Source organism: Hyaena hyaena, unplaced genomic scaffold, assembly GCF_003009895.1.
Source record: "Hyaena hyaena isolate Hyena2069 unplaced genomic scaffold, ASM300989v1 scaffold_421, whole genome shotgun sequence".
NCBI classification, from domain to species: domain Eukaryota; kingdom Metazoa; phylum Chordata; class Mammalia; order Carnivora; family Hyaenidae; genus Hyaena; species Hyaena hyaena.
This window is the reverse complement of record NW_024081057.1, coordinates 945,833-962,331: the sequence shown is the minus strand read 5'-3', so window position 1 is coordinate 962,331 and position 16,499 is coordinate 945,833. Positions and strand designations below refer to the sequence as shown.

The 16,499-nt window shown below is 38.9% G+C and overlaps 1 protein-coding gene across 1 annotated transcript in view; it reads right to left on the bottom strand.

The window, feature by feature from the left end:
- Positions 1 to 16,499, bottom strand: part of RMND5A (required for meiotic nuclear division 5 homolog A) — a 63,255-nt gene that overhangs the window by 30,001 nt on the left and 16,755 nt on the right. Inside the window, exon 2 of the mRNA XM_039252631.1 lies at positions 13,650 to 13,792. Coding sequence (XP_039108562.1) covers positions 13,650 to 13,792 — 143 coding nt within the window. The remainder of the gene's footprint in view (positions 1 to 13,649; positions 13,793 to 16,499) is intronic.

Genomic DNA, 16,499 nt, shown 5'->3' with positions numbered 1-16,499 from the left:
TCTGACCCTAAGGAACGTGCCAGACTTTGCAAATTGAACTAGGGGACAGCACTAGATTCCAGGTCTCAGAATGGCCATTGGTTTGCAAAAGAACACATCTGAATAGCTCGGACACTGAAATTACAACTCAGAGAAGACTGATCAGAACTTGTAGCCTGGGGGCGCCTGGGTGACTCAGTTGGTTAAGCGTCCGGCTTCGGCTCAGGTCATGATCTTGCGGTTTGTGGGTTTGAGCCCCGCGTCAGTTGGGCTCTGTGCTGACAGCTAGCTCAGAGCCTGGAGCTTGTTTCAGATTCTGTATCTCCCTCTCTCTCTCTGACCTTCCCCTGCTCACACACACACACACACACATACACACACACACACACACACTCTCTCTCTCTCTCTCTCTCTCAGAAATAAATAAAACATTAAAAAAATTTAAAAAAAAAAAAGGAACTTGCAGCGTGAAACCAACCAGGTTGACTGCTAAAACAAAAATATCAACATTCTCCATAGAATTTAAACAAGATCCAGAATCTTGTAACATAATATGGGTGACCCTTGAACAACATAGGTTTGAACTATACAGATCCACTTATATGTGAATTTTTTTTTCTGATAAATACAGTAAGATAAATGTATGTTTCTCTTCCTTATGATTTTCTCAATAACATTTTTTCTCTCTAGCTTACTTTACTGTAAGAATACGGTGTATAAAACATGCAACATACAAAATGTGCGTTAACTGTTTATGTTATCAGTATGGCTTCTGGTCAACAGTAAGTTATCGGTTTCAGGGGAGACAAAAGTTGTATGCAGATTTTCAACTGTGCAAGATATTGTTCAAGGGTCGATTGTATTTTAACATGTCCAGGATACAATCCAAAATTACTTGGCATACAAAGAACCAAGAAATTCTAAACTCACATGGGCACAAAAGTTCAACAGATGTCAATGCCAAGATGACAAAGACACTGAAATCATCAAAGACTTTAGATATCAAGTTATAAATATGCTGTAATAAGAACACTTTCAAACAAAAGAAAGTCTTAGCAAAGAAACAAAATACACTAATCAAAATAAAACTCGTTGGATGGACTCAATAAAAGAATGGAGGTGACAACACAAAAAGTCAGTGAAGATCAATAGAAGGGATCTAATCTAAACAACAATAAAAAGGGACACCTCGTGGCTCAGTTTGTTAAGTGTCTGACCGGCTCAGGTCACGATCTCACAGCCTGGAGCCTGCTTCAGATTCTGTGTCTTCCTCTCTGTCCACTCCTCCCCTGCTCATGCTCTCTCTCTCAAAAATAAGCAAACAACAGGGATGCCTGGGTGGCTCAGTTGGTTAGGCTTCCGACTTTGGCTCAGGTCATGATCTCACTGTTCGTGAGTTGAAGTCCTGCGCTAGGCTCTGTGCTGACAGCTCAGAACCTGGAGCCTGCTTTGGGTTCTGTGTCTCCATCTCTCTGCCCTCCCCGACTTGTGCTCTGTTTCTTAAAAATGAATAAATGTTTAAAAACTTTTTAATAAATAAATGAATAAACATTAAAAATAATAAAAATAAACAATAAAAAAACTGGGAATGTGAACAGATCGTCAGAGACCTGTGGTACAAAAAAAAAAAAAATGTAACATGCACATCATCAGAGAAACAGAAGGAGAGAAGAGTGTAATGTAGAAAAAATATTTAAAGAATATTCCCCAGACTTAGGAAAAGACATAAACCTACAGATTCAAGAAGCTCAGTAAACTCGGAGAAGGATACACTCAAAGAAATCCACACCCAGACACCTCAGAACCAAACTGCTGAAAACTGAAGACAAAGAAAAAATCTTGAAAGTTGCTAGAGAAAGGTGATGCATCACTTATAGAATCCTCCACAGAAACCATGGAGACTAGAAAGATGTGGCATGTTTTTCAAGTACTGAAAAGGAGAGTCATCCCAGAATTTTATGTCAAGTAAAAATATCCTTTACAAATGAAGATGAAGTAAAAACATTCTCGGATAAGGAAACGCTGAATTTGTTGCCAGAAGACCTGCTCTAAACAACTGTTACATAGTAAGTTCTCTAGATAGAATGAAAATGATACCATTAGTAACTTTGAACATCAAGAGTAAAGGAAGAACAAGTCTACTTTGTGGTCTAAAGGCTTTCCCTGACCAATTTTACTTCCATTCTCTAAATTTTTCATAGTCATTACCCCCTAATAACCTTCTTGCATTTTTTTGTTTTGTTTTTTTTTCTTTTTTTTTTTTTACAAATAGTTTATTGTCAAATTAGTTTCCACATAACACTCAGTGCTCATCCCCACAAGTGTCCTCCTCCATGCCCACCCCCCCCCCCTTCCATCAGTCCTCAGTTTTTGTCAGCATTCAAGAGTCTCTCATGGTTTGCCTCTCTCCCTTTCCCCCACCATTTCCCCCCTTCTTCTCCCCCTTGTTCCTCCATCAAGTTCCTCCTAATCCTCCTATACATGCAAACATATGATATTTGTCCTTCTCTGCCTGACTTATTTCGCTCAGCATAACACCCTCAAGGTCCATCCATGTTGCTACACATGGCCAGATTTCATTGTTTCTCATTGCCATGGAGTATTCCATGGTATAGATAAACCACATATTCTTGATCCATTCATCTGTTGATGGACACTTAGGCTCTTTCCATGTTTTAGCTATTGTGGAGAGTGCTGCTATGAACATTGGGGTACATGTGCTCCTATGCCTCAGCATTTCTGTATCCCTTGGGTAAATTCCTAGCAGTGCTATTGCTGGGTCATAGGGGAGTTCTATTGTTAGTTTCCTGAGGAACCTCCACACTGTTTTCCAGAGGGGCTGTACCAGTTTACATTCCCACCAACAGTGTAGGAGGGTGCCCGTTTCTCCACATCCTTGTCAGCATCTAGAGTTCTCTGATTTGCTCATTTTAGCCACTCTGACTGGCGTGAGGTGGTATCTCAGTGTGGTTTTGATTTGTATTTCCCTGATGAGGAGGGATGCTGAGCATCGTTTCATGTGTCTGTTTGCCATCTGGATGTCCTCTTTGGAGAAGTGTCTGTTCATGTCTTCTGCCCATTTCTTCACTGGGTTGTTTGTTTTTCAGGCGTGTAGTTTGGCGAGTTCCTTATAGATTCTGGATATTAACCCTTTATCTGATATGTCATTTGCAACTATCTTTTCCCATTCTGTTGGTTGCTATTAATTTTCTGGGTTGTTTCCTTGGCTGTGCAGAAGCTTTTAATCTTGATGAGGTCCCAACAGTTTATTTTGCTCTTGATTCCCTTGCTTTTGGGGATGTGTCAAGTAAGAAGTTGCTGCGGTGGAGGTCAAGGAGGTTGTTTCCTGCTTTCTCCTCTAGGGTGTTGATAGTTTCCTGTCTCACGTTCAGGTCCTTTATCCATTTTGAGTTGATTTTTGTGCATGGTGTGAGAAAATGATCTAGTTTCATTCTTCTGCATGTTGCTGTCCATTTCTCCCAACACCATCTGTTAAAAAGGCTGTCTTTTTTCCATTGGATATTCTTTCCTGCTTTGTCAAAGATTAGTTGGCTGTATACTTTTGGGTCCATTTCTGAGTTCTCAATTCTGTTCCATTGGTCTGTGTGTCTGTTTTTGTGCCAATACCATACTGTCTTGATGATGACAGCTTTGTAGTAGAGGCTAAAGTCCCTTCTTGCATTTTTTAAGTACATAAATTTAATTAGACAAGATCATTTAGGTTTAACTGAAATTATAATCCTAGGCAATCTATACTTAAATCAGACCAAGAAACAGAGGATTATTTTATAGCACATACAACAGGCAGAAACTGCTAACCACCTACCATTTACAATTACCACAATGCAGGAGTTGTCCCCTCCAAAGCTGAGCACATATTTCTTTAAAGAGCTACCTACCCTATTTTTAAATGTCAGTTCAGCAGCCTAAAACAAAACACGTATGTTAAGACTAAGACTTATTCAGACAAAAACCAAAATGAACAATCCAAAATTACTGTCAGAGTCTAAATTTTTTATTAACTTGCTTTCAACAGACATCTTTCTTGGTCTAGTACTTAACCTAAAGAATACTAATAATACAAAGCACCTAGATGCTAAAGCAATAGCTTCCACACACATACTAAATCTAGGCTGCCCCTCTCACTGGAGAAAAAAGCCACAAGTGCTTGGAGAAGATTCTCTAATTTCAAATCAGCTTATCAGATTCTGCCTTTGGAGAGATGCCTTTATAACAGTTCACCAATGCTTTTGAGTAGATTATCGTATCTTTATGCCACCTATGACCACTGGAATGGCAGGAGTGCAGATGGTGCTAATTCTGTTCCTCTTCCAGACTAGAAGAGAGGCTGCAAAGGTGACTGGTATCACAGATACTGTCCCATATCTGTGGGTAAACAAAGCCCCAGGCAAATGGCCGTCCAAAGGAATAGAGGAATGGGTATCTGAAGGTGATTTCATTTAAATATATTTATATATTCATTTATATATTTCATTTATAACTCAGGAATCTGCGAGTATTTCTCTAAATGTCTAAGTATAAGCAAGAATTATTGAGACTATACAAGAAAGATTCCTCACTGATCTATTGACCTCATTCAATCCAAACATAACTTTCAGACTTCTACTTATTCATTTAATAATTATTCTCTGATCCCATCAATCTCCAACAAATTTATAAGGTGTCTGTTCTTGCAAGAAATGAAACAACTCTGGAAGACACACTAGTCAGCTCAAAGGACAGGACATGTTAAAAGAAACTATTTCATTTGGTAGTTTAAGACCAAATTTTAATGGCTACCATCAGATAGTAACTGCTCAAGAATTCCTTTGCGGCACCCAGGTGGCTAAGTCAGTTAGGTGTCCAACTCTTGATTTCAGCTCAGGTCATGATCTCAGAGTTCATGGTATCAAACCCCGAATCTGGCTCCACAGTGAGCCCGGTGGGATTCTCTCCCTCCATCCCTCCCCAGTGCTCTCTCTCTCTCTCTCTCTTAAAATAAACATTAAAAAAAAAAAGAATTCCTTCAAATTTTCTCTTAATATACACAAAAAAGTAAATTTTGACCATTTGCAATGTTAAAATTTAAGTTTAATATTTAAACAATTTTACTATGCCCTTCATGTACCTTTATTTCTATAAGTTATACCATGGTCCCTGTTATATGGGTAAGAAAAAAATCAAACACCCTTTTTTGCTCAGGATATCTTTACTACATTCAAATTCTATAACTTATTTGATAGGCTTGGAAAATATAACTAAGCATGAATAAGCAATGCATTAGATGAAATTCTCTAAGCTCCCTTCTGTCTTCTGACTTTCCAGTATAAACTACTAAAATAAAAAAATTAAATACTTTCATAGCTTATTTTCTGTTCACCTATAGTAAAAATTAAAGCTAAAATTGTAAAAAGAGATTGGGGAAACGACATAGTGTTAGAACTCCTTTTGTTATAACTGCACGTTCTTACTGTTGCATCAGTGCTAGGATCAGTTCCAGCTTCTGTTGCTAGGTGACCAAATTCGTTTGCATGGCTGCAGGAAATCAGTAGCATAGCACAGAAGCCAAGAAGTAGCTAATGAAAAGAAATATCTATTATTAGTACTTCTGTTTTACTGTACTTTTCCTTTTTATATTTAAAAAAAAAAAAAGAACTTGAAAAGAGGTTCTTAAATGTGAAAGCAGGATTCAAACAAGAATCAAAAGCAAAAGAACACACATTCAAGGGTGTGTTTGCCTGAAGAGAATGTTATAGCTTAGAAAGAAACTCAAGGATACATTAATTCATATGCTACCTCATATATGTACTTTGTGTCATTCATATTTTCAATGAGTTTAAGTTTTAAAAACTGGAAGCTGAGACAGAAAAGGAATAAATAGCTTCAGTAAAACATTATAAGAGGTGCCTGGGTGGCTCAGTCAGACAGCTGACTCTTGATTCCAGGTCAGGTCATGATCTCAGGTTCATGAGCTTGGGATTCTCTCTCTGTTCCTCCCCTACTTGTGCTCTCTCTCTCTCTATCTCAAAATGGGTGAATAAACTTAAAATTATGAAACTATGAAATCTAAACAGATCATCCTCTTTGGCCACATCACGAACATGCTTACACACCAGCTAAACTTTAAGGACTGGTTTTGGCTGTACACCATCCAAAACCAATACATTTCCAAAATAACAGTTCATGAAATTATAATTATTGAGCAGAAACTGGTAACAATACATGATAAAACTCAGTATTTGTTTTGATTCTTAAGTACGGATTTTTTTAATACTGTTAATAATATTTAAAAAAAAAACTTCCCCACTTGCTTTGAAGAAAAATTGGTGTATAAACATAACAATGTGCTACTGTTGCACCTACCAGGAATCAATTTCCCTTCTAAGCATCAAGTTAATCTGGTTTAGCAGTGAGAGACGAGATAAACTGCAAAAACTACTTCCTTCTTAATAGGAAATAAGAAGACCTGAGTTCTGGTTATACTCAGTCTAGAAAAAGAGATCTACTTGACATACACAAATACGTATTTTACATACATCCTAAGAGGTATTTTTTTTTAAATTCCTCCCAAAATGAGAACAAAACAATCAAAATACCCCCAATAAATAATAAAAACAACCAACCTACCTGAAAAAGTGGACAATGATCAAGAAATTCACCAAAGAGAGAAATTCTAGTAGCCAAACACATGAATTGATGTTCAATTCCAAAGATGATGATGGAAATGCAAATTTATACAACTAGATAATATTTCATAGCTGTCTGATCAATTTAAGAAATCTAAAAGTCTGAAAATACCAAGTGTGGGTGAGAAGTGAACAAACAGGGCTGCTACTGTACATGTTTGGTAGGGTTAGAATTTGGTACAAGCCCTTCAGGGGGAAAATGTAGCAAACCTAGCAAAGCTGATGATGAGGAACATGGCTTCTGATGAAATAACACATATTTGGGCATAAACCAACCAGCGGTGCCTTGCAAACTATGGCTGGAAGATAAACTCAGTAGTGTGTCATAATCAGCATTTGTAGAAGAATTTTTAGATGTAGATACTACCTTCTTAGACATTCCATTCTGTCCTCTGTAGAATATTCATACCTCTATTTTTGTTTTCAAAATAGAGAGGTAGGTTGTGCCAAATCAAGGAAGGAGGAGGGGAAAGCCACACTAGTAAACTTTTACCTTATAAACAAAGGGGAGAGTACTGTGGCATGGTCAGAGATATACCAGACTTCTGCGCTGAGCTTTTTAAAATCCTTAAAATGCTCCGTAATCTAACCATCTGTCACATTTGCATCCTTATCCCTCACAATTATTTACATACCTTTCTGCTCTGGTCTGACTGCCTCCTTATCTGAACAGATTACAGAAATCTGAGGGACTAGTTTACTAATTCTCCCAAAGACGGCACCTACCTCTTACCACTCTAGATGCACAGGAGAGAAATTCATGCATACCGCGGGGACCCAAGAACACCAGGAGTTAATTCTCTCAAGGAACTCCAGTTGAGGAAGTTTCTTCAAAGTCATAAAATCTGAGTATTTACCTAGTTCCTCCATTTGCTTTCTAGTTCTTTGATCAAAGTTTTCACATCTGTATCTGTGGACAATCATCCCTATCTTATAAAGTGTTGATAATAACATACCCTAAAATATCTATCAGGACCTATCCCACAATAAGCCTTCAATACACAGTAGCTGTATCAGAAAACCACTAAATACTTGATACTAAATACTAAATACTAAATACTAAAAACCACTAAAGGCCTTGCCACTAAATATTCTGATTCTACATTTAAGAGAGTCTTCATTTTAGAAAACATAAATAAAAACAAAAAAACACATTAACAGAAGCATTAATAACAAATTCATTAATTTAAAAATTACTTGAATATAATTACACACTGAGTTAGTTGGCACAACTTAATGGGTGTACAATCCCTTTTCCCTCTTACCCCAATCTGACTTGGATGCTAGAACAAGCTAACCATTTCATCCCCTGGCCTCAGGCCAAAGTGGGTCTGTACCACCTCCTGGTCCAGTGGAATTCTCCGATCCTGTATCCTAATAGAAGACCTGATTGCAAAGGTGTAGGTTTTCTTCTATGGACTATACCTTCACACAAATAAATTAACATTACCAACTAAAGATGTAGTTTGATTCCACTCGGAACAGAGTAAGAACAATATAGGCCCAGAGCTTAGAGCTAATGATGTAATGTAACAGATGGCAAAGAATCTTCAGACTGAAAACAGCAAAACCAGTATTGTTTCAGAGAAACTGGAGCCCAACACAAGTGAAGAGACCCAGAGAGCATGCTTGTATGAGTTAGGACTCTTGGTTCCTATAAACAGAAGACTCTTTTGCCCAACCAAGGTGGATTTGAAGGAGGCTCAGGTAACCAGGAGTAGGCAAGAGGGTAATTGAACCTCAAAAGATGTTCGTTCCCTCCCCACCTTTTGCCTCTATTTCTCTCTGCGAAAGAGTTTTGTTTCCCACAACAGACCAGATTCTTTCAAGGACTACTAATCACTTGTAGGCTCACATATTCCCAGCCCTTCCTTCCATAAGAGCTCTAATGAAAAAGGTCCTAGGAGAGGACTTTGAGGTACTTACCCTGGAGCAAACAACTGTGGCCAAGCCTGGGTGGGTCAGATCCATCCTCAGACCACACACTATGGCCAAACCCAACAAGGTATTGAGAATGTAGATGCTCCTAGCCAAATCACATAATTTAAAAACAAACATCTTCCATCTTGACCACAAAGGTATGAGATTTTTATTTAGACACACAGTCTACTACATTTCCTTGGATTACTCACTAGTAATTCAGGGAGAAAGTTTGACATGTTTTATTTTATTTTTAGAGGAATACATTCTTGGCTTTTAATTATTCTTGCCTTTTTCATAACTTTGTTAACCATTCCTTTTCAGTAATTCTAAAAATTTCACTCAAAATGTATTATCAAATTATCTGTCTATATTTGAGAACTCAACATTTTCTTCTCACAGTGAATTTTCTATTTCTAGTCATTTTAATTTCCTTTTTCCTTCATCAACAGTAACATTTCTCTACTACATAAGCATTTATCTATTACATCACAAAACTTTAGAGCTATACATATCTGACCTCACCTATCTGTATCTATATGGCTAAATCTAACACTTTTCTTCCATTGGGGTTTTTTTCTTCTCTTATACCAGTCATACCTACATAAAAGGCAGTTACAGATGGTTCACCCAGAAATATCTTAAATATCCTATCTTTCACTTTTTATAGCTTTACACCATTTTGTAACATAGTCAGCATTTTGCCTCGCCCATGTAGATGCTCTATCTACTGGCAGAAAATCAGCTTAGGCTGATGATTTTATTTTATTATTATTATTTTTTTAACATTTATTCATTCCTGAGAGACAGAAACAGAACACGAGCAGGGGAGAGGCAGAGAGAGAAAGGGAGATACAGAATCTGAGCAGGCTCCAGGCTCCAAGCTGTCAGCACAGAGTGCCCGACACGGGGCTCAAACCCACGGACTGTGAGATCATGAGCTGAGCCAAAGTTGGATGCTTAACCAAGCAAGTCACCCACGTGCACCTAGGCCAATAGTTTTCAAAACTACTTTTAACCCTTATTTTCTGCCCTTAAAACACTACCAGCCATGCAAAGCTTAACTGATTTCTTAGCACAGTGTTTAAGAATAGACTCATGAGTGAGATTTTTTCCCAAAACCTGATTCAGTACTTCCAAGCTGCACACCTGGGGTTTGTTACTTAATATCTGAGTCTTAAAATGGGAAGAATGTACCAGCATCATGGGATATATGTACAGCACTCCACTCAGTAGCTAGAACATGGTCAACACTCAGTAAGTGACACTTATTATCTTCCTATTCCTGACTTCGCCTTAATCTAATTTCATCCTATTTAATGAGAGCAAGCAAATCCTCAACTGCTTATACCATACCCTTTTCCCCTAACCTCCTTGAAATGAATCCTTAGACTTTCCCTCCACCTAGCTCTGCCATTGAGTTAATCCCTGAGAGTCTTTCATAGTTCAGCATTTCTCCGTCGTTCAGCCTTTCTCAGCCCTGCAGAAAATCACACCTCACTCTGCTATTTTGAAATCTTACCTGTTCTTCTAAGTCAAATTTAAGATACCAACTCCAAAAACTTAAACAAGGGCACAACGATCTTCCATTTACAGTAAGCAGAGTCCATCCCATGCAAATTTATTTTAGGTAGCCTCAGAAGTTTTCCAGTTCTTCACGTGTACAAGCAGCACTCTCACGTGACCAAACTAGACCATAATCTTCTAAAGAACATGGACTATGTATTTTGCTTTCAATTATCCCACAGCAAATTTCAGACAATTTCAAATCTTAGCACTATTTATTTTAACACACATACACATACACACACCTACAGGAGTAATCACGTATCTAAAGCAGTAATGATTTTTCAACTTTTCTTACTTAGGAAGTAAACTCAAAAAAAAAAAAAAAAAGCCAAAAGACTAAGTAAAACACTAAAGTAAATGCCCTAAGCAGGAAAGAATTCTAGATGTTCTTAAAAATGGGAAAGGAAATAAAAAATAGCCCAACACTGTTTTTACTAAAAATAATTTACCACAGAACCCAATGGCTGATATTATTTATTTTAAATAGTGATCATACTATGGGCATCTGAAAATAGTCAACACATTAAAGCAGAAATCTTCAATATTTTTTTTATGTTCACAATAATTTAAAGTCAGAAAGTGCCTTGGTTAATGCCACAAACTTCTGCTTACTTTAAGTGATGACTCAAGAACTTCAAAACAAGCATTAAAACATTAAAGGAAAAAAAATCATCAAGCATGTCAAAAATTTACTAATGTTCCTCACTCAAAACCAGCTTGCTCATAAAGGAGTCACTGGCTTCTCCGTCCTCCTCTGGGCAAGGTGGGAACATGTGTCCATAACATGGTGCTCACAGGCTGCTTTACAGCATTCCAGTTTATTACTCAAGTCTGTGGTACTTAAAGGCTTGGGCCACAATGGCTTCAGCTTCCTCCTGTTTGCTCACCACCAGCCCACAGAGGCCACCCAGCCTTGTTACAACAGGTGGCCCTGGAAGCCTGTACAAATGTACCAGATCTAAGCTAAAAGAAAAGGAAGACTCTTCAAGTCAGTAGAGTCTTCTACAACAGCCTACCCAGAATTCCTCATGTTATGTGAGGAGCACAATATCTGGGTTGTTCTAGTGGGGTAACAGCTTCCTACAGCTGAGGCCAAACAGATGCTCCCACCCCAAAAAAAGGGGAGGGAAGGAGAAAATGCACTGAAAGATGTTAGAGAAGTGGGCTAAAAGATCCAGGCTTTTTTCTGTGCCCCAGGACCATAATTCAACAAACACTTATCAATATCAACCTAATGATGCAGTTTCATAGGATAGATCAGAAGAATGTGGAATCCAGGTCACCTAGAACCGAAACTACTTTCACAGCAACATAAAACTACAAAAAAATTTTTTATACTTGAAAAAGCCCTTATAACTTCCACATACATGAAAAAAAAAAATGTCCTCAAAAGAGAAATGAGTAAATTAAAATATGTAACTAGGAACATCTACCCCAAACACATCCCCACCAAAAAAGCCAGAACACAGATTACTCCCCATGCACTCCCTTGGTATCCATTCTCAAAGGGACACTTTTGTTTCTAGCACCAAATACACTTAAATGTTTTGTCTCAAAGATGAGCCAAAATATCTGACAACCGTTATGAATATTCGTAAAGACCTGCTAGATCAGGAGGAAGACCACGCTGGCCAATTCACCAGTAGCTAGGGAACAAGAGTAAAAAGAGGATTTTGAAAATCATGACAGGACAATAGGCACAATCTAGGAAGTGGGGGCATATGGTCACTCTATCAGTGGTAGAATACAAAGTTAGTGAGTTACTGGCCCAAATGCTCCAGGTCCTAGTGGTCAACAGCCCACATACTTGAGCTATGGCTACTGAGGCCATCCTCACCTATCCCAAAACTCGGATCTCTTCTCAGATTCTTTTCTCTGACTGGCTGCTGTGAAAACTTCAGCTCTTGTCACTATCACAGCCATCTTCTGGTCTTACCCTCCCCATACTGTGTCATAACTACAGGCAGCCTGATGGTCAGACAGATGCCTCCTGGAACCTCTAGGGGTTTGAACCATCAGAATCATTAGATTGCCTTGGCCACTGTCAACCACCAAAACCTGAAGCTTCCTAAATAGCAGCACCTAGCGAAACCAAAGGTTCCTCACACACAGTGACTTAGGATCCTCTCTAAAGGCCCCATCACTATTCCAGTAAGTATTTAAGCTAGTACAGGCCAACTGAAGACTTCCAACGCCACAGCGCCCATAATGTCTAATGCCAAAGTCACTTCCAAAGCTGTGTTCGCTCATTTGGAGTCACCAAATAGGCATCACAACCTCAAAGCTATTTCAGAGAATGCTCACTGCCTTTCCAGCCTTTGCTAGCAAATGCCATCACTAACCCAAAAATGGGGCTGCTGCTGCCAACAACACTACTTCTGTGGCCTCGTTTGCTGAGTGGAAACCCTTAGCACTATGGGAGTGGCAAAAGCTCTCTGAAAGTTCGCTAACACTTCTGTAAACCACAGCTGCCCAAACAATCCTGAGAGGCTCTGCCACACACAGTCTTGCCACCCTGTACCGACCAGTCAAAGAGAGCTCCTTAGAAGCATATAGTTCTCTCTTGGGCTGCCTTGTCTAGCCCTTCAATACTACTGCTTCATTGGGTAATTTCTAACAGCTAGGTTTACCCAGGAGTTAGATAGAGCCACTGTCCGGACTCTGTGAGTTTCCATCTACATCACAGGTATTAGCTCTCCGATATACAGACTAAGCAACTCCTAGTACTGCTTTTGCTACAAAAAGCTCTTCCCCAAAATTCTTCCTACCTTCCCAGAAGTTTACAATAAAAACACCCATAACTGGTTACAAACTACCCAATGGCTGATGTGGTCAGGGGTGTCACATAATAACCTTACACCCCTTCTCTGAGGCCCCAGTAGGACTATGGACTCCAAGGGCAAAAGCGGTCCAGTGCTAAAAATAACTGCTTATAAGTAAACAACTAAGTCAAAGATTCAAGAGATGTGACTGGAACAATCACCTAACAGAAGTGACTGGCCCTGGCAGCTAGCAACCAACCCACTCACTCACGCCGAATGCAACACTGGAGACAAGCAGCTACCATGCCCACAAGAAAGCAACAGTTAGGATGATGCAGGGGAGACGGATGCAAGGGTGTTATTCTACCTGCCCCATAAGAGAGACACAGCCAGGAACTAACTCAGGAAGAAGGAAACATTATCCCTGTAAACATACTCCCTCATAGTAGCAAAATTTTTTCTAAGTTTACTCATCACAATACCAGGAACTTCAGTCATATAAGCAAATGGATAAACGACAAGGCTGTAAAAAGGTTGGATTTCTTTTTCTTTCTCCTTTTTTAAATATCAACAGAAAACTTTAAGAATGTAATAAAACCAGATTTGTGAAAGTTACTAAAAGCATGAAAGGAATAGCATAAAATAATTGGAGAAAGCAGATGTTATCAAACAGTGACAGGAGATGAAGCATGATGATTTTTAAAACTCCCAAACACTTCCTTCAACACCATACCTTATCAATGGCTTTTCCAACACGCGAAACACTGCTGTGGATGTCTTTGTGGTCTGAGGCCAATTTCTGAACAGTATCCTTTATTCTTTTACAGCATTGTGTCAAAACAAGTGAAAGTGTCCCTGATAATTCAGCATCTTGGCCTATAAAAAAGAAAGAAAGAAAGAAAGAAGGAAGGAAGACTGGTTACTCATGAAAGCAAAACCAAAAGACAGCAAATTTCAAACAGGCCCTTTAGAACATGAGAGTTGGAAGAAAAGTGAAGAAAAACAAATATCTGCTTTGAAACAGCAGATGGTCACACTCACAGATAACATTTTTCAAGTGAATGCTAAGAAAGCTATCTTAATTTGTTTTTTGGAATAAATATGAAAACTTTACTAGGAAATCAACCACTTCTGTAATTACCAAAATAGCACAGAATGTGAATACTACTACCAAGGCATTTTTCAAAAAATACATCTAGGTGAATAAACTCAGTTATTCAATCCACTTAAAAACAGTTCAAATCATTCTCAAAACAGGTTCATCGTTACTAAATTTCCTAAAGAGAGATTATTTAGTCCAAAGGCTTTATATTCTATATAAAAGATAGAAAAAAAACCCCAACAAATTTCTTTGGATACCATGTTGAAAAGCATGAACCCAGCAGAAAGAGTTATCGTATCCCCATGTATAAGGTTCAGTGAGCCATTCTTATAAGGGTTCCCACCACCCTAACTGATAAGAGGGGCTTACTGTGCCCTAAAGTATACAATGTGGTTTATAACGAACTCCCACTTTCCTTATGAGAGTCTAGAATTGTGGCATGTGCTAAGGCAAAGAGTACCTATATGACCAGTCCCCAATAAACACCCTGAGCCACTACCTCTCTCTCGAGAGCCTCCCTGGTAGACAGCACTTCACACCTGCTCCAGTTTGAGGCTGGAGGAATGAAATGTGCCCTGCCCGTGTGACACTCCACTGAGAGAGGACTCTTGGAAATTTTTTCCTGGCTTCCTCTGGACTTTGCCCCATGAGCCTTTTCCCCTGGTTGATTTTGCTTCGTACCCTCTTGCTATAAGGAACCTTAGCCATGAATGGGACTACGTTCTGAGTTCTATGTGTCCTCCTAGTGATCACTGGAATCTAAAGGTGGTCTTGGGGACCTTGATACCCATGATGAATCAACTCAAAGTTACTACAGTTTAAATCCTCTTTCCCAGTGCTACCCGTCCTCAGAAGAAAGGGAGGAAAAGAAGATGGAAGGAAGAGAGAACAAATTGAGTCACATTTGTCAATTACTTCATACATCTACATGTATCCCCACCTGTGAGTAACAGGCCTGGCTTTGAAACCCCTACTCACTATGAATATAGCAGTGGTTCTTTAACTTTAATTTACATCAGAACCATCTGAAGGTCTAGTTAAAATAAAGGAGTTGGACCCCCCCCACCCCCAGTTTCTAGTTTCTAACTCAAGAGCTCTGGGATGGGGCCCAAGAATCCAAACAAGAACCCCAAAAGTACAGCAGCCCTAGGATGTTCATTCATTCAATAAATATTTAGAGAGAACTCATTACGTGACAGGTATAGGAGTGAAGTAAAACCACCAAGTATCTCTCTCTGCCTTAAAACATACCTTCTGGTGAGCAAGATAAACACAAAATATCAATTATACACAGTATAACAAAAAATGATATATGTTACTGGGGGAGAAAGAAATCGTGTAGAAGTGATGGGGAGTGTATCTGAGCTGAAGAATTACAATCTTAAACAGAGTGAACATTACGGTCCTCACTGAGAAAGTGGTATATACTTCAAGTAAATACGTGAAAGAAATGAGAGAACCGGCCTTGGGGCAACTGTGGAGGTTGAAGGATAGCATAATCTGCCAACCCTAAAATTAGCTTCTTTGGCATAAGGATTATTTTGAGTGTATTATTATTAGAAACAGCAGATACAGGAAAAACAATGAAAACAGAGTGTAAGTTACCCTTTTGTAAGGGAAATTTACATTTACAAGAGAAATCTCCATCAGTAAGAAAGAATGTTTCCCTCTCTATACCACGAAGAGAAGAATGGCTCTAAATCATAAGAAACTTATCAAAGAGGGTTCAGACTTATATCTGCATAACAAACCTTACTCTTATTTACTGTGCTTTTCCTGATAAACTGGTCTTCCCACACCTTTCCTGAACACTAAGCCACCTCTTTGAGTTGCTCATTTTTCTCCAGGAACCTCCCACATATACATGAGGTATACATGTTAATAAACTGTTTTTCTCTTGTTAATCTGCCTTTTATTAGAGGGGTCTCAGCCAAGAACTCACAAGGTTAGAGGAAAAATTGTTTCCACCCCTTCAGAGGAAAGCATTCCGGGATAAGGGAGCAAAATCTAGGAAATATACCTAGATTACTCAAGGAACAGCAAAGAAGCCAGTGTGGTTCAAGTAGATGTCTGGCAAAGAAAAAGAGAAAATGTTCAAAAGACAATGGGGGTCCTGATCTTGCAGGGCCTTTTTGTCATTGTAAGGACTTCTTAGATTTTATTTTGAGTGAAAGGGCTATCCACTGCAAGGTTTTGAGCAGAGCAGACACATACACTGACACGACAGTTTGGTATGGCCAATCTGGCTAAGGACAGGAGTTATCAGAACAGAAGCAGGAAGAGAAGTCAGGAGTTTGTGGCAGCAATCTAGATGAAAGGACAGTGGCTCGGCCCAGGGTGTTAGATGTGAAGGTGGTGAGAAGCGGCTGGATTCTGGATATATTCTGAGGGTAAAGCCAACAGGATGTCCTGACAGAGTATGAGGAAAGAAAAGGACTTAAGGATGACTCCAAACTTTTTAGCTTAAGTCAACTAGAAAGA